The sequence below is a fragment of the Pteropus medius genome, unplaced genomic scaffold (genome assembly GCF_902729225.1).
Source record: "Pteropus medius unplaced genomic scaffold, Ma_sr-lr_union100, whole genome shotgun sequence".
NCBI lineage: Eukaryota > Metazoa > Chordata > Mammalia > Chiroptera > Pteropodidae > Pteropus > Pteropus medius.
In genome coordinates, this window is record NW_024351730.1 from 23,380,622 (window position 1) to 23,406,536 (window position 25,915).

General features: G+C 36.6%; 1 protein-coding gene and 1 non-coding gene across 2 annotated transcripts in view; both read left to right on the forward strand.

The window, feature by feature from the left end:
* Positions 1-25,915, forward strand: part of BTC (betacellulin) — a 42,303-nt gene that overhangs the window by 7,175 nt on the left and 9,213 nt on the right. The window contains exons 2-3 of the mRNA XM_039845457.1: positions 16,387-16,482; positions 25,433-25,550. Of these exons, the coding sequence (XP_039701391.1) occupies positions 16,387-16,482; positions 25,433-25,550 (214 nt within the window). The remainder of the gene's footprint in view (positions 1-16,386; positions 16,483-25,432; positions 25,551-25,915) is intronic.
* Positions 21,815-21,933, forward strand: LOC120588592 (5S ribosomal RNA). The gene has a single exon (XR_005649263.1). It is a non-coding gene; the product is annotated as a 5S ribosomal RNA (ribosomal RNA).

The window sequence follows — 25,915 nt, forward strand, 5'->3', positions numbered from 1 at the left end:
TTTGTGAGATTAAATAGCATTATTAGAAAGGAGACAAAAGCAAAATCGTAGAGATAGAAAGTAGAAAGGTGGTTTCCAGGGGTCAGGGGAGGAGGAAATGGGGTGTTATTATTTCGTAGGTATAGATATTCAGTTTTGCAAGATAAAAAAATTCTGGAGGTGGATGGTGGTGAGGTTGTACAACAATATTAATGCACTTAATACCACTGAACTGTGCATTTAAAAATGTTTAAGATAGTAAATTTTGTTTTATGTATTTACCACAATAAAAAATATTTTTAAAAAACATCAAAAAATATCTGAAAAAGAAGATCGAGAGGAGAGTATTTATTTATGGTGTGGGACTCAGAAAAAGAGCTGGCAGAGTTGTATGTAAAGGAAAAGATAATTCAGGAAGCCAAGAGTGGAGGTGAATTGTAGGTGGAGATTTGGGAAGGTCAAGTCTATGAAATACTGTGGAGATAAAGGAGACTGAGGCTCATTAGGAGGCCACTGGTGAGTGAGCTGTGAGGAAATCATTGGTGCTCTTGAAAGACCGGAGACGAGAGATTGGTGGTAACTGAAGAAAGCGCACACACACACCCACATGTGCGCGCGCGACTGAAAAAATAGGAGTGCTGGATAGAAAAGAAAAAGTTTTGGTTTATGAGAGCCAACTTCAAATAGTTGAAAAGTTGTCTCAACAAAGGTTTTTCTCTGTTTAGTTCAGAGGGCATAGCTTGGATTAATGAACACAAACTCCAGGAAGACAGCTCCCACCTTAATTTAGGAGAAATTTTCTTCCAAGTAGAGCTTTGAAAAATGGAATCAGCTGCCTTGGGCTGTCATCAGCTTCCCATGCTTGGATATGTTTGTTGGATTGCACTTACAGGAAATTGTGTAGAGGTGATTCCTAGCTGAAATAGGAGGTGTTCTTACGTCTCTAAGAACCAAGGGTTCTTAGACCTCTAAGAACTCAAGATGATGCTACTGCACTTTGGAAATGCTTTGGAGGTTGATAGGTAGAGTTTCAACTAAAAAATTTACCAGTAGATTTCTCTGGGAAGGAAAAAATAGGCAGGGCACTTGGAAAACCAATGGTAAAGAATTTTTTTTTTTAAATAAAAAGAAAATAACTTGAGCTTTCCCCCCACCCCCAAATTGGATTCAGTGACCATGCCTTCTCATATTTCTTATCCCTGCATATGACACCAATTCTAAGTCCTCAAGGCTCAGTTTTTGCCTTAACAACTCTGCATTCCTTATATTTTACCATCTATTAGGGTAATAATTATCAATTGGGATCTAATTGTAAAGAGAAAACCCCCAGCATAACTGTAATTGATAAATTATGTTAACAAAAATTTCAAGTATTTCAAAAGACACATTTCTAACATTGCCATCCTATGATAAAAAATATCTGTGAGAAAATTCTCTAATTATTTTTACATAAATGACAATTATCCTGTCATTTAAAATTAGGGTAAAAAGAGTGACTAGAAGTGTGACTTGTATTGAGATAAAACTACAAACTAGAATAATAAACTATTCTTGTCATTTGCCTTTGCAGAAGCATAACAAAAGAAACACATCCCATTCTTTCTTACTGGTTTCTATCCAACAATATTCACCACTATTAAATACTTATTGAAATGCTTTTCTAGACTAGTCAGATTCTTTACTGGGAATCTGTCTTTCAGAATGTGGTGAACAGACATTGCAAAGCTTCAACTGGAAAAATGTGGTGTGACTATTTCTTAAGAGTTTTATTTTCATAGGTTACACAAAAAAGTCAATTGAATTACTTCACAGTCACACCATACACATCAAGAAGGCCATCGTTTCTTAATTCTTCTTTGTGTAATTTTTCACTCCAACTGGGCAGCTTTACTTATCAAGCTCATTTCTGTGTCATTGCCGCTGGTCCAGTTTAGTTCCCAACTTCTGTGAAACTTTCCCTATGATTTCTTCACTTAACACATTTCCTCTTTTTGGAATTCCAGTAGAATTTATTTTCTGTATACCTGAAACTTAAAATATACTGCCTGATATCTATTTATTTGTTCATTTATTTGTATATCTGGCTCTGCAAATAGTTTTATCAATAAAGGTAATAATAGATTAATGTCAAGTTAATCTATTGGCTTACCTTAACTTTTTTTAATTAATATTCATTTTTATTTTTACCAATATAGTATGGTTTTTAAAAATTCAAATAATATTTCACGGCAGACCCTGCCCCAGCCCTCTACACTCTCGATTTCTACTCTCCAGAGACAATGTCTTTCTTATCTTTTAGCTATCTCTTCTGGGATTTATCTTCATATTTCTTAATATCCTTATAGTACTAGTTTTTGATTTTACTTCTTGCTATAGGAAATAAACTATATATTTATACTCCAATGCCCTATCATAAGCACATATATTATTTCTTTATTCTCCATCCTTCAATATATCACCATCACCTTACTTAGGTAAATTAATTTTATTATTTTGACCATGAATATATTATTCATAATTGATTCAATTAGCATAATATTACATTCTCTTTTTTATTGAAATTAGCCATTGTCTCTTTTTCCATGCTTAAGTATCTGCATTCAAGTATCTACAATTAATTTATCTCAAACTCTCCTCTTGGTATATTCAAACACATCAAGTAGCTTATAAGTTTAGTTTTTATTTATTATATTTTCTTATTTTTTTATACTTTTAGGCTTTCAAGTAACTTTATCTGGGCAGCACACACTTTGGGCATTAAAGATGGGTTGACAACACTGCTAGAAAACTCCCTGTGGCAATCATCTCCCAAGCTCCACATTTTAGCCTTGTACAGCCTTTGTAGACCTTGAAGTGGTTTAGCCTGAGGTCATCACATTGTGGCTTGACCTTGTATCTTTGCAAAACACCTGGATCTATTGGTTTTGAGATATACTTTCTTACTGTGCCACCAGCATCATCTGATGGCACTGTCCACAGTTTATAACGATGAACAGGCTTGGTGTATTTGCAGACCCTTTGCAATCCCATAGAGATGACTGATCTGGGAGGGCCATGCAGTCAATTAGCCAAAAGGTCTAGCAAGGTCTGAACAGTGCAGGGCTGACCAGGGCAGCCAGACTCGTCTCCCTGTCATGATGTGGTGAGCCTACCGGTCAAAGATGCAGCAATTCCACTTGCATACTTTGCACTCATAGGAGCCCGGCCTATACACAAGTGCTCAGAAAATGATCCGATTTCTTAGCTTTCAGTCTGTGTCTCTGGGTATTTCATCCTTGGTCCCTGGACAGCATGGTGAATAAAATTCAGAAACCTGTCGTCTGCAGGTTCCTCCAGGTTATTGTGCCAAGACATAGGCTTTCTTGTGATTGTGCAAACACAATAAAATCCTCCAGGCCCAGATGACTTTTCATGTTAAACCTCCTAGAGATCATATTAGATGCTTTCCACTCTTCACTCTTCTCCACCTTCTTTGTCACCAGTCTTGCTGTTTGCTCTTTGGTCACAGACCAAGTTCCATGGATAGAAGCCAATTACAAATGTAGAGGCTTATGCAGCCTGACTGATGAGGCAAGGAAGGAAAAGGACAGACTCAATAGAAAAGGGAACTTGTTAAAAGTGTCTCTGGTACCCTCCAAGCTGAATGTCAGTTATTCTGTTATCACCAATTTCCTTTGTTCACCAGGTCAGGCTGCAAGCCATCCACAGTCCCGGAAATTCTGAACTGCACCAGAACTGTCCCACTAGTAGGCAAACCATCTCTTTGGGATGATATTTGTGAATCTTCAGGATGATGTTTGTGCATCTTCAGGTCTGGCTAGGATGGCTGGAGTGTTGGCAAGGATCAGGGTCCAATGGACTAGGAAGAGGGGCTAGGAGGAGGAGTAGGGGCATGGATAGAGTAAAAACAGGGAAGGGAACCACGATGAACAGGATGGCAAGTGGATGGTCTGAAAGGAATAGAAGAAGAGCTGGGTAAGAAAATCCTTAAGGTAGGGTAGAAAGGGTTGTTGCTAGTCAGAGGGGGGAAACCAGTAGGGCAGAAAGCTGACAGAGGTGAGCGGCACTGGGGAACCAGCTGAGAGCCAAAAGAGTGAGGAGACAGGTCAGGAAGCTGGCTTACAAAACGAGGTCTTGAAGGAAGTGGAGTTGGAGGCTCAAGTTTAGATAAGGAAATTCGAGGTAGCTTTCTTTTCATTTTTCCAAAACACTACTCATCTAGTGAAAATAAGTAACTGATCATAAGTTCTGATGCACCCACCAATTATCTCACATTCTACCCCTCGCATCATCCTATGACATAATGCCTGTTGTGAAACGTGCATACAGCTCTCTTTGGAGTAAGCCATTAGGTCCCACTAACCAGGGAAACAGTCCCAATTTCTAAGCTGAAGAGTGATCATGGGAAATAACAAAGAACAGAAATGGAGCTGTACTATCAGTCTTTATTCCTTTTGAGAACATATAGTTATGCCCCTCAGTTGGCAAAGATTGATCAAAGGGCTAAGATAGAGTTACGGGGTTGGTACCTAGAAGAACAGATCTGAAGCAGGAATGGGCAAAGTGAGAAGTCAGTGCTCCCATCTATTTAATTTACTACACATTTTAAAGGACTTTCACATTATTTATATTACTCCATTTTACCCATGAAGATACTGAAACCAGAGAGGAAAGTATATAGGAAGGCAAAAACCTTAACTCTCTAAGGGCTTAAATTCTGGAATTTCTTCCAGGTTGGATAAACATCTACTTCAAAACTCTATGTTCTTTTTATACCATTATTAAAGTTTGATGACTGTTTCCTCATGGGTCAAAGGCTGTGTTATTGGTAGATGCAGAGACCCACTCCACTATTCCTCCTGACTTTACACTCAGATAATTCTCCCTGATAACAAATTGTTCTTTTTCCTTGGTTCTTTTGGCCTCCTCTCTTTGAAATATGATGGCAACTCAGTGAGCACACAAGCTTTTCATTTAAAGTATTACGGTGTTTGACTGTCTAATCTGGTCTCATCATAAAGGAATGAGAATGAAAAGGCAAATTTTGACAACTGACGATTTCCAAGAAATCTAGCTATAGGATATTATGGGGTCCCATTCAATTTAGTAATTTTTTTCACAGATTTAATAATGATCACGGTGGGAGAAAAAAAGGTCGATTTACTGGCAAATTATTATTGTGGTATTGACAGTTTTCAAATGTATGAGTTAGTTTATGTAGGACAAGTTGTTAAATTCCATCTCTGGGCTTTAAAAACATAAGATTGAGGGGCACTTTTATGAGTTAAGGCAAAATGATATTCATCATTCTTAGACTTTCTTAAACAGCAAGCTACTGTTTCTACCATTTAGAATATAATTTTACATTGGAGAAGGAAGAAGTTCATATTTTACTTTCCTAATTTTGAATGGACATAAGCTATTTGTAAGAACCCTCTTTTTGTTTCCCTCCCCTTGTCTCTGCTTCTCCTCTTGTCCCTGAAAATCTAGAAGCCTGTCTTTCAATTTTTTCAGGCAGTTCTCCAGGTGGTGTGATTTGAGAGACCTTGGAAAAACTCCCTCCTTGTCCTGGAAACTGGCTCTCTGTGAGATGTCCTGATGCCTCAGATCCTCACTGTGTTGGGACATGAACCTCGTGCACCTCTTAAGGCCCCTTCAACTACCTCCTATGTCTCTTGCTCAGCTCTTCACCCTTACTGGGTTGCCTTTCTTTTTGGACTTGGATACAACATTGCGTCCCAGGGCCTGAATTCTGGCCTCCCATTCACCAAGGGGATAGAGACTGAGGGAGTTAGCACCCACTGGGGGAGCATTTTGCCCAATAGGAAATGGGCGATGAAAGTGATTGGGACAAATTCTTCCTTCATTCTTTTCCCATGGACTCATTCAAGCTGCAGTCCCTTTTTGAACATTTTACAGCCCCTGTATGAGTGAACATGTCATTTGAGCAAATTTCTGTGTCTCTGTGGTTCACTTTGGAACTCCTGCCCAGCATGATGGTCAAACACTTTGCATTGCTTTGCCTCCTTCTATTCTTCATTTCCTTTTTTCTCTCTTTGCAAGTCTGCTTTGAATTCAAATACATTTAGAAAGGGAAATATGTTAAAGAATCATGGCCTATTTGGGGAAATGTTGAAGTGGTATGAGGATACTACTTCATTCTGGAGTTTCTTCCAGTTTCTCCTATAGGAGGACAAAAGACAACAACATAAAAAGATAGGAAAAAAAGTTAAAAAAATGATAGGAAAAAAGTTAACAAAAAAAGATGAAGAACACCGTGTCAAACTTCACCTATTTCATAGTTTTTGTCTCAGCCAACGACAAGCCCAATGTTAAACATCATTTCCACCCCCTAATATTTTTCAACTCCGTGTTAGATGTGATCTCTTTTTGGATTTGAAAAATGTTCTCTGTGTACTATGCATACTCAAGTTTCTCTTTTTATTCTCGACAATAAAGATAGAAAGGGAAAATTCCCTAGATGCTTATAGTTTTTACTCTGAATATTGATTTAAACTTTAAAATCTTTATCAACTTTATTGTTCCAAAATTGGAGACACGATTTATAATCCACTTGGTTTAGATAGTACCATCTAAGATCTGACTTTATCTGTTGTATTTGTGTCATTGAATCACTTAATCTACTAACTGAATCAGTAATCCCGTCTGACATAAACAATAAGCTGAGTCACTGGCAGAACTGTACTGTGAATACAAAGAGCCATACATGCTGATGATGCCGTATTTCTATTAATTGGTTGAAGCACATTCGCTTCAAATCTTTTTTAAAAAACACTAGAAAGAAACAGCATGTGGAAAGACCAACATACAGTTTTGCTTCACTCAGTACATACTAGAAATGTAGTATGTACTATATATGTATGTGTATTTTGTAGTTTATTTCGTAAACATTTTATGTACAAATCAAATCACATTACAAATGTAGAAATTCGTCAACATCCACTTATAAGAATGAGAATCTACTGTTTTACCAGAATAATTAGAATTCTTTTCTTTTACTTCAGGCCTCTCATAGCTGCTATTTTGTTGAGTGACTACCCTGTGCCAAGGTTAATAATTCATAACTTATATTTTTCCATTTCTTTAAACACATAACTAAATCTTTACCACATAAGTTACATATTATGGGCCTTGGTTTATGCATGGGGACCCTTGCAATTCAATGCCGACTAACCGAATCATAATCACAAAGCTAGTGATTAAAACATACATCCAGAATTCATATCCAGCTCCATTTGCCTCCAGACATATCCTTTTCCTCTTATTCTATACTATTTCCCTCTAAAATAAATGAAATGTCAAGGATTTGACTTTGAAATACTCTTCTAATTTCTGGTTATATTCATAGATTGATAAATTCTCCTTTGATTTATAGTTTGATTTCCTAATGGAAGATAGAGTGAGGTTCGAATCCTAAAATAAGATTACTATGAGATAGGAAATCACTGAGTTTAGTAGATACATTAAGAAATCTAAAAAGATGTCCTAAATTATCAGAATATACATAAATGGACAACTTGTGATAATGTTATATTTATTTTTAAAATATAAAAAACACTTGGCTCTAAAAATGGAAAATTCAGCTCAGAGATGAGGAAAATACCAACTATATGACTGTTTAGGTTGGTTATATTTGATCTTTTTAAATAGTTGACCCAGCTGGTGTATGACTTACCTCAGCATTAGCAGTAACTTTGAGACAGTGGGTCATGCTCCTTGTCACGCTATGTGTCTTTCAATGCTTGTATTGTCCCCAGTGACCTCATCCCCCATGCTGGCTGACAGAGATCATCTTAATATATTTCATAATTTTTAATTTGAGAATCTCAAAGTGCATGAAAGTAAATGGAACTGTGACAAACTCAAGTAGAAATGGGTTTCTTTTCCTTTTGTCTTTAATTTAATGGGTGGAGGTGATATTTAAAAACTAGCCCTGGAAATAGATTCTCAATTTTCAGTCACTTAGCAAATACAACTAATCTAATATTATTTTGTTTTATTTTGTTTTTAATGTTTTGGGGCATCTGAGAAATTCTTTAGGTCATGTGAAGCAGGGAAGTATGGTTGAATGAAAGAATAAGAAATCAGAAAGTTTGTGAAATATTTAAATGATAGGTAAATCTAACACAATAATATTTAAAAGGACCAAGTATAAAATCTTTTTAAAGGTAAAAAGTAAAAATAAAACATAACAGAACAACAAGAAAAAAGAACAAATAAACCCATAAATATACTGCTTCCACGAAGTACAAGAGATTTAGAAATTTTATCCTATTGTAAGCAGAATAAAACTTCAGTATTTAATGAGACAACCAAAAAAAAAAAAAATGCTCATAAGCTACAGGACTACATTACCAAAAATTTGATGTCTACAATGTGGAGGTTAAGAGCCCCACTCTATTCCACTTTTGTCAGGCAACGTGAAATGGCACTTTATTTTAAGCTTACATTTAGAAGACAGTGACAAGGTTTATGAGATGCTCGATGATGTCAAGTAAAATGTAGTTGAAGGAACCAGGGTCTTTAGCCTGAGGAAGAGAAATTCTTTCAGGAAAACTTGATAGCTGGCTTCAAATATATAAGAATCTGTCATGCAAAAGAGATTTTAAAGTTATTCCAGATGATTCTAATAAGCAGAGTAAATTTACAGAAAGGCAAAACCAACTCAACACCAAGAAGCATTTATAGAGCTTTAGAAATAGGTGCTTAATAATTTTTTGAATGAATGAATAACTGTGATTGGAAGAATAGATGAATGATCTCACTGAAATTGGATGCATTAGAAGAGAGTGAAGTCTCTACTAAAATTTTAAAGATGGGATTGAAAAATTCTCCCAAGGGTTAATTTGAGGGGAGGTACAAATTGATGGGTAAGAGATTTTAATAACTCTAAGGTTTTTACTAATTCTGATATATATAATTAGTGACCATTTTGAATGAAAATATTATGTTTTCCACATCTAAGTACCATATTTTCTTTTATTTTCTCTAAAATACAATTCATACTTTGATAAAGACAATGATTATTATAATAATGTGTGTTCCTTTTAAAATTCTTTTACTATATTTTTATTTGATTTTTGTTAACTAGATTATGGGATGTACAGGGAACCTATGACTCTTATTTTTCTGGAGGAAAAAGTCAAGATCGTTTGTTAATTAACTCAAGATCACAAATTGAATTAATGACTGAGTCTGGTGATTTTTCCACAATATAATGATACTTTCCCTAATGATTTTTTTAAGAAGTCGAAATTTGAGTCTTTGAGGCTGTACAATTGATTTAGATTAAAACAACAGATTCAAATGAAAGCTGTATATTGGATTTTTAAAATATTAAAAGGTTAAAGAGAATTATGATTTTCAACCAGAAAAAATTTCCTCCCAAGGACATTTGGCAATGTCTAGAGACATTTTTAATGGTGACAGCTCAGGAGTAAAGGGAGAGGGTAGTTGGGATGCTACTGGCATTTGGAGGCTAAAAACCTTGGATACTATTAATTATCCTATGATGCACAGGCTTCCGCAGCAAAGAATTGTCCCGCCCAAAATATCAATAGTGTGAAAATTGAGAAACCTATCGATGTTTCCCACTCATTAAAGCAGAATTTGGATTTCATTAAACAATGAGATGAGATGTATAGAATATAAATACTTTTAAGTTCTTATTTTCTAAAGATGCTTTATTCACTCAGAATAAAGTTATATTTGCCAAAATTGCTAACTTTGACTGAAAAACTAGTCCCTCTTATCTGCAATTACATTTCCTGCAGTTTCAGTTATCTGCAGTCAACCACAGTCTGAAAATGTTAAATGAAAAATTCCAGAAATAAACAATTTCTGGAATAAATTTTAAGTTGTGCCCAATTCTGAGGAGCATGATGACATCTTGCTGCATCCTGCTCCATCCTTCTCCACCCCATTCAGGCCATCGAATCATCCCTTTATTCAGTGTATTCACTCCATGTATGCTCCCTGCAGGTTAGGTTAGTCACTGACTGGCTTCCTTGGTTATCACATCAACTGATGCGGTATCACAGTGATTATGTTCAAATAACCCATTTTTTACTTAATAATGCCACATTCACATAAATTTTATTACAGTATATTGTTATAACTGTTCTATTTTATTATTAGTTATTGCTAATCTCTTATGTGCCTAATTTATAAATTAAACTTTATCCTTAGTATATGTGTATAAGAAAAAACATAGAATATATAGGTTTTGGTATCTATGGTTTCAGACATTCACTGGGGGTCTTGGAACTTAATTCTCAGAGGGTAAGTGGGGACTTCTGTAACTGTAGAAAAGGCCCTGCCTTTCAGGCTAAACCTTCCAACCTTGTCTGCCTCTATTAGTAATTAATCCTATAACTTTGGCTTCTTCCTGTCAATTTTATCTTACATTTAAAACAAAAACAAAACAATTTTCTTTTTTTCTGTGTATATTGACTAATCTTTCCCTCTGTTTTTCAATTCAATGTCTTTGAAGAGTAATCCACAATAGTTAGCATACTCTTTATGCCACTAATATTTCTCTAGCAAGATATTACTAGTGCTTTTTGGTTGTAAATCCAATGCATGTGTTTTTGTTCTTATCTTTAATTCTCCATCATCTTTGTTTATACCATTGATCAAATTCTTCTTAGGAAAAATCTCCTTACCTCTGTGACTGTTCCTTCTCAGTCACTTGAGGACATTTCTCTTTCCATCCCTCCATCATATTGGTATACTTCAAAATTCTGTTCTTAATCAGCTTTCTCTTTTCACAGGCCTGAGAGACACACTTACATGGCATGAAATATCAGTTTATTTTCCATGACTCCCAACTATAGAACCTGTAGCTTTGAGTTCCTTCTGAAGTTCCAGATCTAATATCCACTTAATATCTCCTAGATAAACCGCAGTCATTCCAAATCTCAGAGTATTCGAAGCTGAATTTCTTTCTCTATTCCTGTCTTAACCGCTTTTGGGTGCTCTAACAAAATACATAGACTGGGTGGTTTGTAAACAACAAATATTTATTTCTCATAGTTCTGAAGTCTGGGAAATCCAAAACGAAAGCGCCGGTAGATTCTGCACCTGTCGAGAGCCTGCTTCCTGGTTTAAAGACAGACACCTCTCTGTGTGTTCGTTCACAAGGCAAAAGGCACAAAGGAGTTCTCCGGGGCCTCTTTTATAAGGGCACTGATCTCATTTATGAAGGCTCCACCTCGTGACCTAATCACCCTTTAAAGATTCCACCTCCTAACACCATCATGTTGGGATTTAGGAATTTAGATTTCAACAACAACAACAACAAAAAAACCAGTCTACAGCAATGTTCAACCTGTTTGTCTGCTTGTATACCTTATATGTGATCAGATACCACAATCCAGCCAGTTACTCAAGCCACAAACCCTGGACTCATTCTAAATTCCTTTTCTTTACATCCCACCGTATCATACCAGTTACTAAGTCTTTTATATTTTACTTTGTGTGTATCTCTCTTGTATTCATTTCTTCCCCATACCCAGTGCCACCACCTTGGGTTAGGTATGTCTGACTCAGTTCTATTGGTATTAAAAGAACCTTTCAAACTAAGGAGGAAAAAAGATAATTACTTTTTTTCTCACTTAAAACTTTTCAGTGACCTCATTTTAGCTGCAGTGAGGTCAACAGAACTCAAATTAATTAACACAGCTCTTAGGCCATTTGTTCCTTACCTACTCTCCAGTTTCCTTTCGTCACAATACCCACCCACCATCCAGACAAGCTAGATGAGTTGTGTTATTTTTGCCATGTCTTTTTATAAGCTGTCTCTTTTGTTTAGAATGCCCTGGTTAATTACAACTTAATCCTTTTCTTAAAACTTAATTTTATTTTTAATAATTTACTAAATATACATAGATTTTTAAATAATCATGTAACACTAAAAGATTTCTAACAACAAAGAACGGATTATTGCACCGGACCTTCCTGCCTTTCTACCTCTCTAGAAGTAGCTACTTTTGACTCTTAGGGTTTCTACTGTATTCACCTATGTCCTGTTAAATAATTTACTTGGAATGTCGTTTCTTGACTTGTCAAGTTTAAACTTACCTAGTAAGTTTCTCTTCTCCTATAATTCCAGTATAGTTACTATAGGGGTGATAATCAAAACATTTCAGAACTGACACAGAACAAATATTTATTAATCACAACCAGTTTTCTCACATGGTATATGTGAGCTAATTACTGGCCCTGATTTTGTGATAATTTTTTGTTAAAATATCAGTATTTACATTATTATTACCATGTAAATATTGTCCACTATTGAAACAAATAATAAACTATGATTATGTTATCTTGCTTATGCAATTTTTATTTTCCAGAAATTAATTGATGCTTTAAAAAATCATTTATTCCTCATTAAAAACTCACCATAGTTCTCACCTTCTCTACAAAGACTTTGCTGTTAGGCTGAGCTGATTCTCCATCCTGTGTTACTCCTGCATCACCTCTGTCATGCTTATTACACTATACCTTAAAGATTTGTGTGTTTGTCTTTATTGCCAGAACGTGAGTTCCTTGAGTTCTAAGAGCTGTATTAATTAGTTTGAATTCTGTCGACCCCGTTGTAGCTAAAATGGGGTCATTGAAAAGTTTTAACTGAGAAACAACAAAATTATCTGTTATCTTTGAACCTTCAGTGTCTCGTACCAGTACCAAACACAGACTGCTTAATAAATATTTGTTCAATTAGGTATGGATGGAACAGGAGTGTCTTTTCTCTCTGAAGCGGCCTTGAATATTGAGCAGATGGTTTTGTGAGCATTTCTCTGATTTCTGAGTTACTTCACACGAATTACAAGCTGAAATGCCTGCCAGGGTCTAGGTAGTTGAAATAAATGAGCACAGCAAGCCTGATGGAGTCTGTGGCATTTCAGGGTGTCGCCTGCTATTTATCTCCAAACAGTTGTTGACATGAAAGTGTTTCAAACCTGTGTTGGTTGCCAGATCTTCTACTTTTTCAAGGAGGCAGAAAAATCCAGGTTTAATATGAACTATCTTGATTCAATTTTAAAAACTATGCAGACCAAGAAAATGGTTCTTCAGGCTAGACTTTGTTCATGGCCACCAGCCTATGACATGAAATTGGTTGGGTGGGAGTAGAGAAACAAGGCACACTGCCCCAGTGCCCTGTGCTTGGGGTCTGGTTTACCCTTGGATGCCTTCTCCTTAGGAGTCCTCTCCAGGGTCTCTCCCCAGTGGCATCCTTTCACCAGCTGATACCAGAATGTGGAGTGAGTCTTAGCAGAAGAAAGCCTGGGCACAAGCCCCAGCCTGCCAGAATGTTCAGAGGCCCAAGGAAGGGCTTCAATGGAATCAGAACTCTCTCTGTTAAGTGGAAGTAGAGAATGAGTTAAATTATAAGTGATAGTAGGAAAGACAATAAGTAGACTAAAAACTGTATACTATGTGCCAAGTCATATTTCTTTTCTTATGTTAATTTATTTAATTTTTATAACCTTGAAAAGGAGATATCGTCATCCCCAGTTTGCAGATGTTGAATCTCTATGAGATTTAAAGGTTTCTTCTGTTTATTTTTTTAATTCCCACCATTAGAACAGATTAACTCCAGAATTAAATCTTCCTGATTCTGCCCATGAAGAAGGCCCATGTAAGGGATTTTTTAAATGCATTAAACCTGTTTTATAATAATAAAAAAATTGATTAAAATTTTTCATTATAAATTGATATCGGGAGTTTTGAATTTGAAGATTTTGTTGGTTTGTTTATAGATAAATTTATTTATTCTTTCACCATTTGTTGAAATGAATCCATTATGTTCTATGTTAGATACCAGGATTACAAAGATGAATAATGTAAAATTCTTGTGCTTGAGAAGCCTTAAATGATTGTTTCTGTTTTGTTCTAAGTGAGAAAGGATGGTGCTATGTTTTTGTATGAAAAATATTAAAAATCTAGAAATTTGGTGGCCAAAGAGCACTTCTTAAAAATTTGAGACACTCTTTTTTTCTTGTTGCAAAAATCAAAATATGTTAGTGGCAATGTTAGAAAGTGCAAATAAGGAAAATTATGAAAAGTCTTCCCCTAACCAGTGTAGGCAACTCTCTATCTACTTACCCACCTTTTAAACTATCTATCTATATATTTTTTAATATTTATCACACACATGCATGCAGACACTCACATAGATAACCCAACATTTCTGTTCTGTAGCCTGCTTCTCTTAGAAATTAATTAAATGTTTGAAAAATTTTTTTTATGGCTGAATAGCATTTTATTGCATGAAAATAGTTCCATATATAATTAATTCTCTATTTAAGTAAATTTCTATTTTTTTTAAATAAACCATGTCATATAGAGAATTTTTATAGCTAACTCTTTTTATGTGTCTTGAAGTATTTCCTTAGGAAAAATTACTAGACATGAAATTACCGGATTTAAGCATTTGTACATTTTTTAAAGCTTTTTGCTTTTAGCACATACAGTGCTAAATTGTCCTCCAAAAAGTAGTATGAATTTACCCATCACCATTGGATTTAAGTGTCCATTACTCTTCATTGTTTCCATGCTACTTGACACTTTTTTAAAAAAGCGTTTCTAATTCAATAGATGGAAAAGAATCTCTATTTGGAAGATTCTTTTTGAAAACTATTGTGGCCTCTGAACTTGCTAGACACTTTTGTTCTCTGATACAATGTTATCACTTTGTATTATGGCTAATTAGTTGGCTGATTACCTACCTTAGTAGCTTTGGAGCAATTTGGGAGCAGAGCATGTCCTAGCCGCCTGTGTGTTTCTGGATGCTCATGGATATTTGTTGAACTGAATTGAACTGGAGAACATGTGTTCTTAAACCATTGACTAGATGTATAAATGTCAATATGACCAGTTGGTAAGTTATTCTTTTCCTGCCAGTTGCATAATAGTAAGCTATTTAATCGAGCATTGATTACATGCCAGTACTGTGTTAAGTACTTTGCATGCTTACTTGGTTGAACCCTCACAACAATACCCTGAAGAAGAGATAATAATTATCTCCGCTTTGCCAAAGACAAAATTGAGAGGTTATGAAACTTGCCGGGGCACACGGTTGCAAAGCGGCAAAACAGGTCATGAACTCAGAACCAGCTAACTCCCAAACCATCTTATTTCTCCTTGCTGCTCTCCTAAACTTCTTATTATAAACATTTTTTGAATACATATATAAAAGTAGATAAGAAGTACCAATTGGTAGTTACAGAATAGTCATGTGGATGTAAAGTACAGCATAAGGAATATAGTCAATAATATTGTAATAACTATGTATTGTGTCAGATGGGTACTAGATTTATGTGGGTGATCATTTCATAAGAATATATATGTATATATCTATTTACTGTTATTCACCTGAAACTAATATAATATCATATGCCCACTGTAATTTAAAAATTAAAATATTATTTTTAAAAAAGAGTAGAGAGAACAGCATAGTAAACCTTGATATACCCACCATCTAGCTTCAACAGTTATCAATATGTGGCCAATCTTGTTTTATCTATAACGTTTACTCACTATCTTATATACCCCTTCCCATGTTGGATTACTTTAAAGCAAACTCAAATACATTGATTTTATTAATAAATATTTAAATATCAATCTCTAAGAGATATAGACTGTTTTATAACCTAAACTACAATATCGTTATCACACTTTATCTATAATAATTCTTTAATATTGTATAATGTCCAGTCAGTGTCAGGTTTCCTTGATAATTTCATAAGTGCTTTTTTTCAGTTGGTTTGTTTGAACCAGGTTTAGGTAAAAACTACACATGTGTTCCAAATTATTCTAACCATAACATAATATTCCTCTCTCCCCCATAGTCTTCCACAAAGACTGTCCTTCTCAGAGACAAAGATAAGTAGTTGGAGGAACCCAAAATTTTAAAATAATTCCTATGACTTGAAAATCTAGTTCTCATCTTTCCAGAAGGAAGGACACAATAGTTAATACCTGAAAAACATTGGGTCTGTGTGGAATGGAAAAAGTATTTGCCATATGGAATCATGATCCATCCTCCCTGGATGTTTTTCAGTGTATTTATCCAGTGGCTGAGAACTCCTTCTGCTTTCTGTTTGTATGGTAAGGTTCCGTCACAAGTTATGGTTAAGTTTCCTCACTTAAGGTGCATAGTTAGACGTAAATGATGCTGGCCTGCAAATTTTGTCTGTAGCACTGAACTTAAAATATGAGACATGCCAACCTTTGTACCTTCCCTTGCTGTGGGAGAATGACTTAGAAATGGAACCACTGGCTTGTTATTTTTATAAATGGGTCAAAACTTTGATAGAGTATTTCACATTGAGGAAATTTTTAAGTTTTCATGTTTGTTGTTGTTCTATTTTGAACTTCAAGGCCCAGTGATCCTCCATTGTGTTGTGGCAGATGGAAATTCAACCAGAAGTCCTGAAAATGACCTTCTCTGTGGAGATGCTGGAGAAAACTGTGCAGGTATTGCTTAAATTAACAAGTGATGCATTTATATTTCATCAGCTTCATATTTAATCTTGGAAACTTGTTTCCCTAAGTTTAATTTTTTGATAATATTCTAATCTTATAACTAGGTAGTTTTTTGAGCGCATACTAATGTACCAGGCACTGTGCTAAGTGCTTTATGTATAATAATTCATTCACTCTTTAAAAGAGCCCTATGAGCTGGATAATACTTTTTACTTTATTTCAAGGTGAAGATTACACAGCTGGTAAATAACAAATCCAGTATTCACACTCAAGTCTTTCTGATTCTAGTGCTTCCATTTTTAATTATGACACCACTTTAGGTGCCACAGATGTGTGCTCCAGACCCTAGCATGTGCTATCTTGGACCAGATTTGTAGAAAGTTGGCATATTGTATTCAAATTTTTTTTTCCTTAACTTAAAAGATGGGAAAATCAATAATTTTTACATATTTTACCTTGGAGATTCTTGAATCAGTATTCTCAAAGTTATTAGTCTAAGGCAGGGGTCTGTCTTCGTAAAAGACCAGATAATAAGTATTTTAGGCTTTGTGGGCCATACAGTCTTTGTTGCAGCTACTCAACCCTGGCATTGTACTGTGAAAGCAACTATAAACATTATGCAAATAAGTGGTCTTGGATGTGTTTCAATAAAACTTTATTTAGATAAACCGGTTCGGTTATGGGCCAGATTTGGCCCTTGGGCCGTAGTTTGCTGACCCCTGGTCTAAGATTTTGTCTGTCCTTTATAGATTGTATGGTCTGGTCTTCTACACAGGTTGTTTCTGATTTAAAACAAAACAAAACAAAACAGAGACCAATTCCAAAAGTAGGGTGGAGTGGAGAAGAGCCTCCTGTTTTCCCTGGAAACTTTTTCAAGTTGGGAGTGTGGTGACTTGGTGGTAAGTGCTCCTTTCTTAACACCCTGTAACTGAGCCAGAAACATGCTGAGCAAGTCATCGTGATGTGAGTCATCAGTTCCAGCCAAGTCTTCCTCTTTTTCCTGACACTAGTGGGTGGTCTGAAGACTGCCCATAGGCTGTGGAATTATTTGTGTCTTAAGTCATGCTTATATGGGTCTTGTCACCCATATAGGAAGAAGAACAAGGCATTTTTTTGTGCTTTTCTTCAGTCGCTTCAAATGTCTTACATGATGGCATTTTCATATTTCCTTTGGGAGATTATTCCATAAACTGACAATTGACAGTGTTAAACAATCTGCCTCATTGTAACCTAAATGTGTTTTCTAATTTTTTTATTATAGTAAGAACATTTAACATGAGATTACCCTTTTAACTAATTTTTATACTGTATTATAAACTATAGGCATGATGTTATAGAGCAGATTTCTAGAAATTATTCATTTTTCATAACTGAAAGTTCATACTCATCTAACAGCAACTCATTTGCCCCTTCCCCTAGGCCCTGGCAACCACCTTGCTCTCTACTTCTGTGGATTTGGCTATTTAGATACTTTATATATGCAGAATCATATAATATTTGTCATTCTGTGACTGGTTTATTCCACTTAGCATAACATCCTTCAGGTTTACCCATGTGACATACTTCAGGATTTACTTCTTTTCTAAGACTGAATGATATTCCATTGTATGTATACACCACGTTTCCTTTATCCATTCATCTGTTGATGGGTATTTAAGTTGTTTTCACACCTTGGCTATTGTGAATAATGCTGCGGTATATGTGGGAGTGAAGATATCACTTTGAGATACTGATTTTAATTCTTTTAGATAACTATCCAGAAGTGAGATATTGCTGGATCATATATTTGTTATATTTTTAATTTTTTGAGTAAACTTTATATTATTTTTGTAGCAACTATAAATTGTTTTTTCAATCTGTTAATTTTTTTTTCTTGCTAGTTTGTTTAAAGTCACACAGTAACCAGTATAGCCTGTGAGGGGATCAGAAAATAATTTTTTCTCACTTTTCTAAGTTTTTCTGGCCAGACTAGCAATCAAATTAACATGAGACAGATTAACAGGAGAAAATGACTAAATTTAATAAGTATGTCCATGTGGAGGTGCCAGAAGAATATGAGACCCAGCAACACAGTGAGCAATTAAGACTTTTGTGTCATTCCGGAGCTAAGGAGAAAGAGAGCTATAGTTTGGAACTTCAAAGGGCAGGAAGAATATTCACATGCACATAGAAAGCAAATGCTTGGTAAATAAATGTTTACTGAGCCATATTTAACAATGAGACACAGAGAAGACTTTGACAAATTGGCCTTGTTTTAGGTACCTTTCTATCACACACTAGTTTCTATTAAACTACAGTTATCTGTGATGATATCTCCCTGCCTGGAGCAGGTTGTCCATCTAAATTCCTTTTAGACAGGTGGCAGGGGATGGTAAAACCTCTTTCTGAGTCCTCTGTTCCTTAATAACTAGCTTAAAATCGATATCCCAAAGTGTATATTTTGGGGTGGCAAAGCTTTGGTCCCCTTCACCCAACATAAATTAGGAGAGAATGTTTCTGGAGTGTGTGTTGTTTGTTAATCATCATGCCAACTGCTAGAATCACATGGGAAGATCGGAATGCTGAGTGTACGAATGAGGGAAATGCTAGAAAGTTATTGCTTGAAGGAAAAGTCCAAATAAGAACTAAAGGTTCATGTCTCTATTGACTACTGTGTGACCTTGGGCAAGTCACTTAAGTTTTCGAAGGCTTACTTTCTAACCTGTAAAACGAAGAAGTAAATAAAATGATATTTAGGAGCTGCTCCTGTTTCTAAATGATTTTATGATTTTATTTTCAAATAGCCCCAATATCTAAGCATTTTGTTTTTAGTTCGTTGATTTCTTTCTAGAGTAAAACTTTTACTCATTCCACCAATATTTTTGAGCACCCACTATGCAGCAGGTTCTGTTCCAGGTACCAAACATGCAGCAATGAACAAAATGGTCAAAGATGAGATCAGAGAGGTAATGGGCAATGTAATGTAGAGCTTTGCCAAGGATGATGAGGCCATCAACTTTATCTATGAATGAGTTTTAATAACATCACTCTGGATTTTGTATGCAGACTAGACAGTTAGGAGGGCAGTCTAGTTAAAGGTGGTTGCCATGGAGACTGCTTCTAGCCTAGAGATGATGTTGGGCTTAGACCAGGATAGTGGAGATAGAGGGATGATTCTGCATATAATTTGAATACAACCAATAAAATTTCCGAAGAATTGGATGTAAAGTAAAAGAGAAAGAAGTCAAGATGACTCCAAGATTTTTGGCCTGAATAACAAAAAGGATGTAGATACCATTTACTGAGGTGAGAAATGATCATCACAGTAAGTGAGGGAGAAATCAGGTGTTCCATTTTGGAAGTGTTAGATGAAATGCCAGTGAGACATCCAAATGGAGTTAGCATTAAGGAAGGAATCTGGGATGAAAACATAAATTTGGGAATTGTTACCAGAAACGCGTTTAAAGCCAAGAAACACCAAGAAAGGGAGAGGTGAGAGGAGAAGAGATGAGAAAGCATTGAGCCCCAATATATTGCAAAATTTAGAGGTTGAGGGAGCTGAGAAGAACCAGCAAAGGAAAATGAGCAAAGCGTTCATGGGCATAAGAATTCCATGATGTGCACTCTTTAAAAACAAAAGGAAATACAAGTTTTCCTTCTGCTCGTTGTTCTTTGCCCACCAGCTATGAGTAATTTTAAATATATGCAAATACACTCACAGTTCAACATGAATTCTTTTTTTTTTTTTCCTTGAAAGGTATAGAATGAAAAAGGGCACCTCTAAGTCATTCTATCAGCTCAGAAATGGTTGGCAAGTTAAAAGACATGCTGATCAGATCTGATTGACCCCCTGTGTAAACATATTCTAGTAGCACAGGAGGGTTAACAAGTACACCTGTTAGATCTATTCTGCTTTTCCCAGAGTTACCCACCTTTTCACCTTTCTATAGAAAATGGCCTTGGATGTAAGAGAAAAGGGATTCCTCAAATACGATAAATGTCAAATTTTGCACTTCTTCAAGGGCATCTTAAATTAACATTCCCCTGTCTCAGAGAACCCATTGGCAAGATAAGAAGGAAATTTAGCTTAAAAAGATAAAACTTTTTTTTACCTCTTGCCTTAAGAAGACTGGAAAATGAGGAAACGCCTACTGGGAAGAAGCCTGAAAGCCAAGGACAGAAGATTGAAAGCCCTACCTCACAGACCAGGAAGAAACTTTTCTACAAACTCTTCTATGAACCTTTAAACTCTTCTTTGCTTCAGCTGTTTCCTTTTTTAGGACAGATATTTTATGTTGAAAGATAAATTTATACGTATTTGTATCCCTTCTTCTTTCTTCTTTTTTAACACTTGAGGGATTTCTATCGCAACATTGAGCATGCACTTTTAAATCTCTTTCACTGAGATATGAGTACATATCTAACTAGGGGTTTGAGATACTATGAGGCTATAAACATTGTAATGACAATTGCAAAAAAAGTATTGTGATAATAATAATACATGACCATTATAATTGATTTCAGAGTTGCTAATATTAATATCATTTAAAAAATCATTACATGGATTTGTAATGAACTCTATTGGAATATGCAAGTGAAGGTTTTATGAAAAATGAACCTAACATTTCAAATCTGAAGAGTTTTCATCACAAAGGCATCATAAAGCCTGTTTTGTTTTGAGAATAAGAATCATTTACAGTAAAATGGGTTGCTTAATTTATTCGTATATCAAATGGAAGAAAATTTCATATTTAAACAAAATCATTTGTGTGTCTGCTGGATTTCTCCACTTAAGTTTGGCTCAGGAGATCCATCACATCTCATCTAACTGTCCATACGCCCCAAAAGATGACGATTACTTGTCTGTCTGCCCATATTATCAAAGGAAGATATCCTTACTTCTGATCCTTTTTGCTAAATAGCTCTTAGAATCAGATTTAACATACACAGACCTTCTGTAACTCTTGTGGTTTCTTACTTAATTGGCTTTAGAAACTTTAGAATATGGGGTCTCACGAAGAGATTAAACTGTGATACCTGTGGTGCCCATCCACTTATGAGATTGTGTTGCAACCTGGCCCACTAGTGGATGTAGTTTTCCATTGCAATTCTGTGGGACATTACTCACCTAGAGTAGTATTTTAGTTCTGAGAATGTGGGTTGGAAAAGAGTAAGGTGGGAGGAAAAAAACTCAATTAACCCCAGCACCCCCAGTATCAGGAGGATCTTTAGGCCTATTATATTTTCAAGACCATTCCATTAAAATCTCAAGAAAAAATGATACATAGAACTAAATTTTATTTTGTCACGAAATTAACTTTTCTTTTTTCTTAAGAAACATCCTGTCTACAGCCATGCTACCCTGAACAAGCCCGATCCCGTCTGATCTCGGAAGTTAAGCAGGGATGGGCCTGGTTAGTACTTGAATGGGAGACCAGCTAGGAAGACCAGGTGCTATAGGCTTAAAAAGTAAAAAAATAAGGGATTGTAAGCTAACAAGTTCCTTGCAATCTGTGAGGTCAACCAAGGATTGCCTCACCAGAAGGAATAAAGGAAGGAAAAAAATAAGGAAGGAAGGAAGGAAGGAAGGAAGGAAGGAAGGAAGGAAGGAAGGAAGGAAGGAAGGAAGGAAGGAAGGAAGGAAGGAAAAGAAAGAAAGAAAGAAAGAAAGATCCCTGCAATAGAATGATAGATTTTTATAATCCCCTGATCAATGTCAACAGTACTTGTGTTGGCAGAAAATATTAGATTTTATAATTGCTTAAATGAATTTGATGAACATTAGCTGTAAGCAACTGGAAATTTCCATGCATTTGCAAAGGGACGATATTGATAAACCTTTTAATTTCCATGAGAGAGGAAGAGAGGCTTTCAGGGAGCAGTATGTGTGATTAATTTTTCTTCCAGGTCCTAAAGTGTCATAGAGAAATCACTGGACATTTTCTGCTTGGTGACATGAGAGGGTTTTTAAATCCAAATAATGCTGGGAATATGTAAGAGTATGTTATTTGGCAAAGGTGAGAGCTCCGTGAGCTATCAAAACAGGGCCTGGCAATCTTTTCCCTGGCATGGGTGTCTGCTGCTGGTTGAACAGAATCTGATCAAATCAGTGTATCCAGCAGCTGCTGGTTAAGGCACTTTTTGGGATCATGCTCTGTGTGGTGTTTATGAGAAGGCTGGCTACATTGAAAGGGACACAGCAACTAGAGCAATTAGTAATTAGGATATAGAGTCATACAGCTCATATTTAAAGTCAGATGTGTTTGGTACAGTTGGAAAAACCTATCCGGAGCACAGCGGATCTGTCCTTAAGGCTTACTGCTTCTTCGATTCTTCTCTTTGCCCTCTATTTCCCTGCCCCAGGCCTACATATGACTGTGTGGCTCAGGTGGGCCTTGGTTTTTCCTTTACCTGCCCCCTGCCCCCTCAGCATCTTCCTACTCTCATCCACTCTGCACTCTCCTACCTAATACATTGCTAAGATGCTACCAAGTTTAGTTATTACATAGAACATTGAATTTTATCCATAAGAACTTTCTTCAGCTCTCTCCTGCCTTGGATTTCAGTGTGAACATTTCAACCTACTGACAATTCGAGGTCTCTAACTTCTATTCACAGCCATCCTTGGCTGCTCCCTTTCATGTCCCTTCCATCGCCATCGAATCTGCCTCCAAAGTCCTGCCCTAGGCTTGCATGTTCCTGACCCTGAGCTTTCGCTCTCGACATTCTCCATAACTCAACTGCTTGCTCTCCTCCTCCTAAAAAACAAAAACAAAACAACAACAATGAAAAAAAATTCCTCCTTTAGAAATTTTTCTTAAATAAGCACCTTTTTTACTGTTGCAAGAGTTCTCTTAGAATTGCCAAGATTTTCAAGATTCTAGGATCAGCTCATTTACTGAGGACCTTATTGTCCTACACACTCTTCTAAAAGTTTTCACATATATTTTCTTTGAATCTCTCTACAACCTTTTCATATAGATGTTGTCGTCTTCAGTTTGCAGATGAGAAAACTGAGGCTCAGGCAGCTTAATTGCTTTCCCAGACCCATATGGCCAACGAAAGGCAGAGCTGAAAATGAAACACTCATTTCCCTCCTCCTAATCCAGGGTTCTTTACACTGTTTCCAGTGTACTGCAACTGTTTATACAGTTACTATGGTTGTTTTACTGGTTGGTTGCTATGATTGTCTTGAATTTGTTCTATTGTACCAATTTAGAGAGATAGATTATTCTTATTTCTTTGATGCTTTGCATTGCCTTCTATAGGGCTCTGGAAATAGAAAGTACTTGAGGAATGGAAGTTGACCGATCAATTTCTTTTCCATAATATATACCTCTGAGACACTTTGCATTTACATCTGGGAAAAATCTCACTAAGAGTCCCATTGATTGGCATGCATGGGGACAAATATCTGGCATGCACAAGCAGTGAGCATGGCTAGTTACAAAGATAACAACCAAAACCAGGTCAGCCAGTTCTTCAGCAACATTCAGCCACCCCCTACAACTGTGACCAGGTATCACAGGCCTGTGTCGCATATAGAATCACCCAGAGGTCTGTGCAATTCCTCTCTCTGGTAGCCCTGAGTAATTATATGTACTGATTTCATAATATTAATGAAGAAGTTTAGTAGTCATCACTATTAATAGGAGGATTGATTGATGTCACTGGGGTGCCAGGTGCCATACCAAACCAAGGGCGAACACCGTGGTCTTTCTGGCTCCACAGGTGTCTGAGTCCTGCCAGCTGTTGGTCATAGGATGAATATGGAAAGTCCAGCTCTGGGCTGGTGCTGAGTAGTTAGCTGCTTTCTCTGGGTGTGGGCATGTGTCTGTTGAGAATCAGCACAGGGAACAGCTAGTCAATATTCTTGTACTGTTCCTCCTCACAATCAGCATTTATTGAGACTTTCCACGTGTGAGCAAAGAGGAGTTTGTTGCATATTACTGTACCCCTCAGAAAAACTAGGCAATCAGGTCTCTAAAAGATGAGACAAGAAAGTCAGCGCAGGATTGAAATCCTGGATATGAAGCTTCCAGTATATTCTTCCTTCTTCAGGACAAGAGAAACCCTCCAGGGGTCCGATGAGAGGGAGAATCTCCCGTTCAGGCAAGCATGACTCTGGGTGCCTCAGGCTGAGAGCAGATGACAGCTACCTGCTGAACAACGAGCTTGACAGAGACCCAGAGTGGAGTGGTCAAATGCATGGACTCTGGGGCAAGACCACCTGGGTCTGAGTTTCATTCTGCCATGGGCTACCTTGGTGATCCTGGAAGGTGTCTTCAGCTCTAAGTGTTGTGCTTTGCTCATCCATCAACAGGAGATTAGAATGATGCTTACCTGACAAGGCTGTTATGAGCATAAATTTGGTTAATATATATAAATACATAGACCTGCATCTGCCACTCAGGAAGTGCTATGTAAGTGTTGGAAGGAAGGAAGGAAGGAAGGAAGGAAGGAAGGAAGGAAGGAAGGAAGGAAGGAAGGAAGGAAGGAAGGAAGGAAGGAAGGAAGGAAGAAGATAAACGAAGAAAGAAAAGAAAAAAGAAAAAGAAAGAAAGAAGAAAAAAGAAAAAAAGAAAGAAAGAAAAAAGAAAAGAAATAAACTCTCCTATCTTCTCAATGCCTTCAGCCCCATGAGCTGATAATCTTCATGGAAAGAATAGCTTCTCTTATCACAGCCATTCTTTACCCTTTAAACAACACCAATGTTTCTGAGAGGTAGGTTGGACACAAATCCAAATTAAAATATGAAATGTTCCCATCACTATCTCAATTACGCACTCGCTAAGGCTATTTTTGGCCCACAAAAGTCTGACTTTAACCAGTGTAGAGAGAAGGAAAAAGGGGAGATTGAAGTATATTCTACAGGAAAACTGAGCAAAAATAGGAATATGATTCTACTTATAAATGTGTATTTAAGGTGAGTTGATTTATTGAAATTGTTCTCATTTTTCAGCTACCACTACACAATCAAAGTGGAATGACTACTTCTCTCAGTGCCCCCCAAAATACAAGCAGTACTGCCTCAATGGGAGATGTCGCTTCGTGGTGGCCTTGCAGACACCCTCCTGCCTGTAAGTGGGGTGCCCTGAGCCAGCAAGCAAATGGGTGCAGAACAGTGCTGGCTTGGTCCTCAACAGGACTGGAAAGTCTGAGCTAGTGAAGCCATCTGTCAAGACACAGTTCCCGCTGGTCCTGGCCCAGCCACTCGTTTAGGGGGCCCTTTGGCAGCTACTCATGGAGAAATTGACACACATCCAAGAGTTCAGATTTGCTTGCAGGAGCGACTATGTCCTCTGCTGCCTTACATAAAGCAAAGCTGTTTCTGTCCAGTGTTAAGGATGCTTTTAAAAGCTCAATTCTTCTCGAATGTGGTTTGAATGGAAAGGAATTCTTCTGATATTAGTTATGTGGTTTGTAATTATTTTAAATATGACGG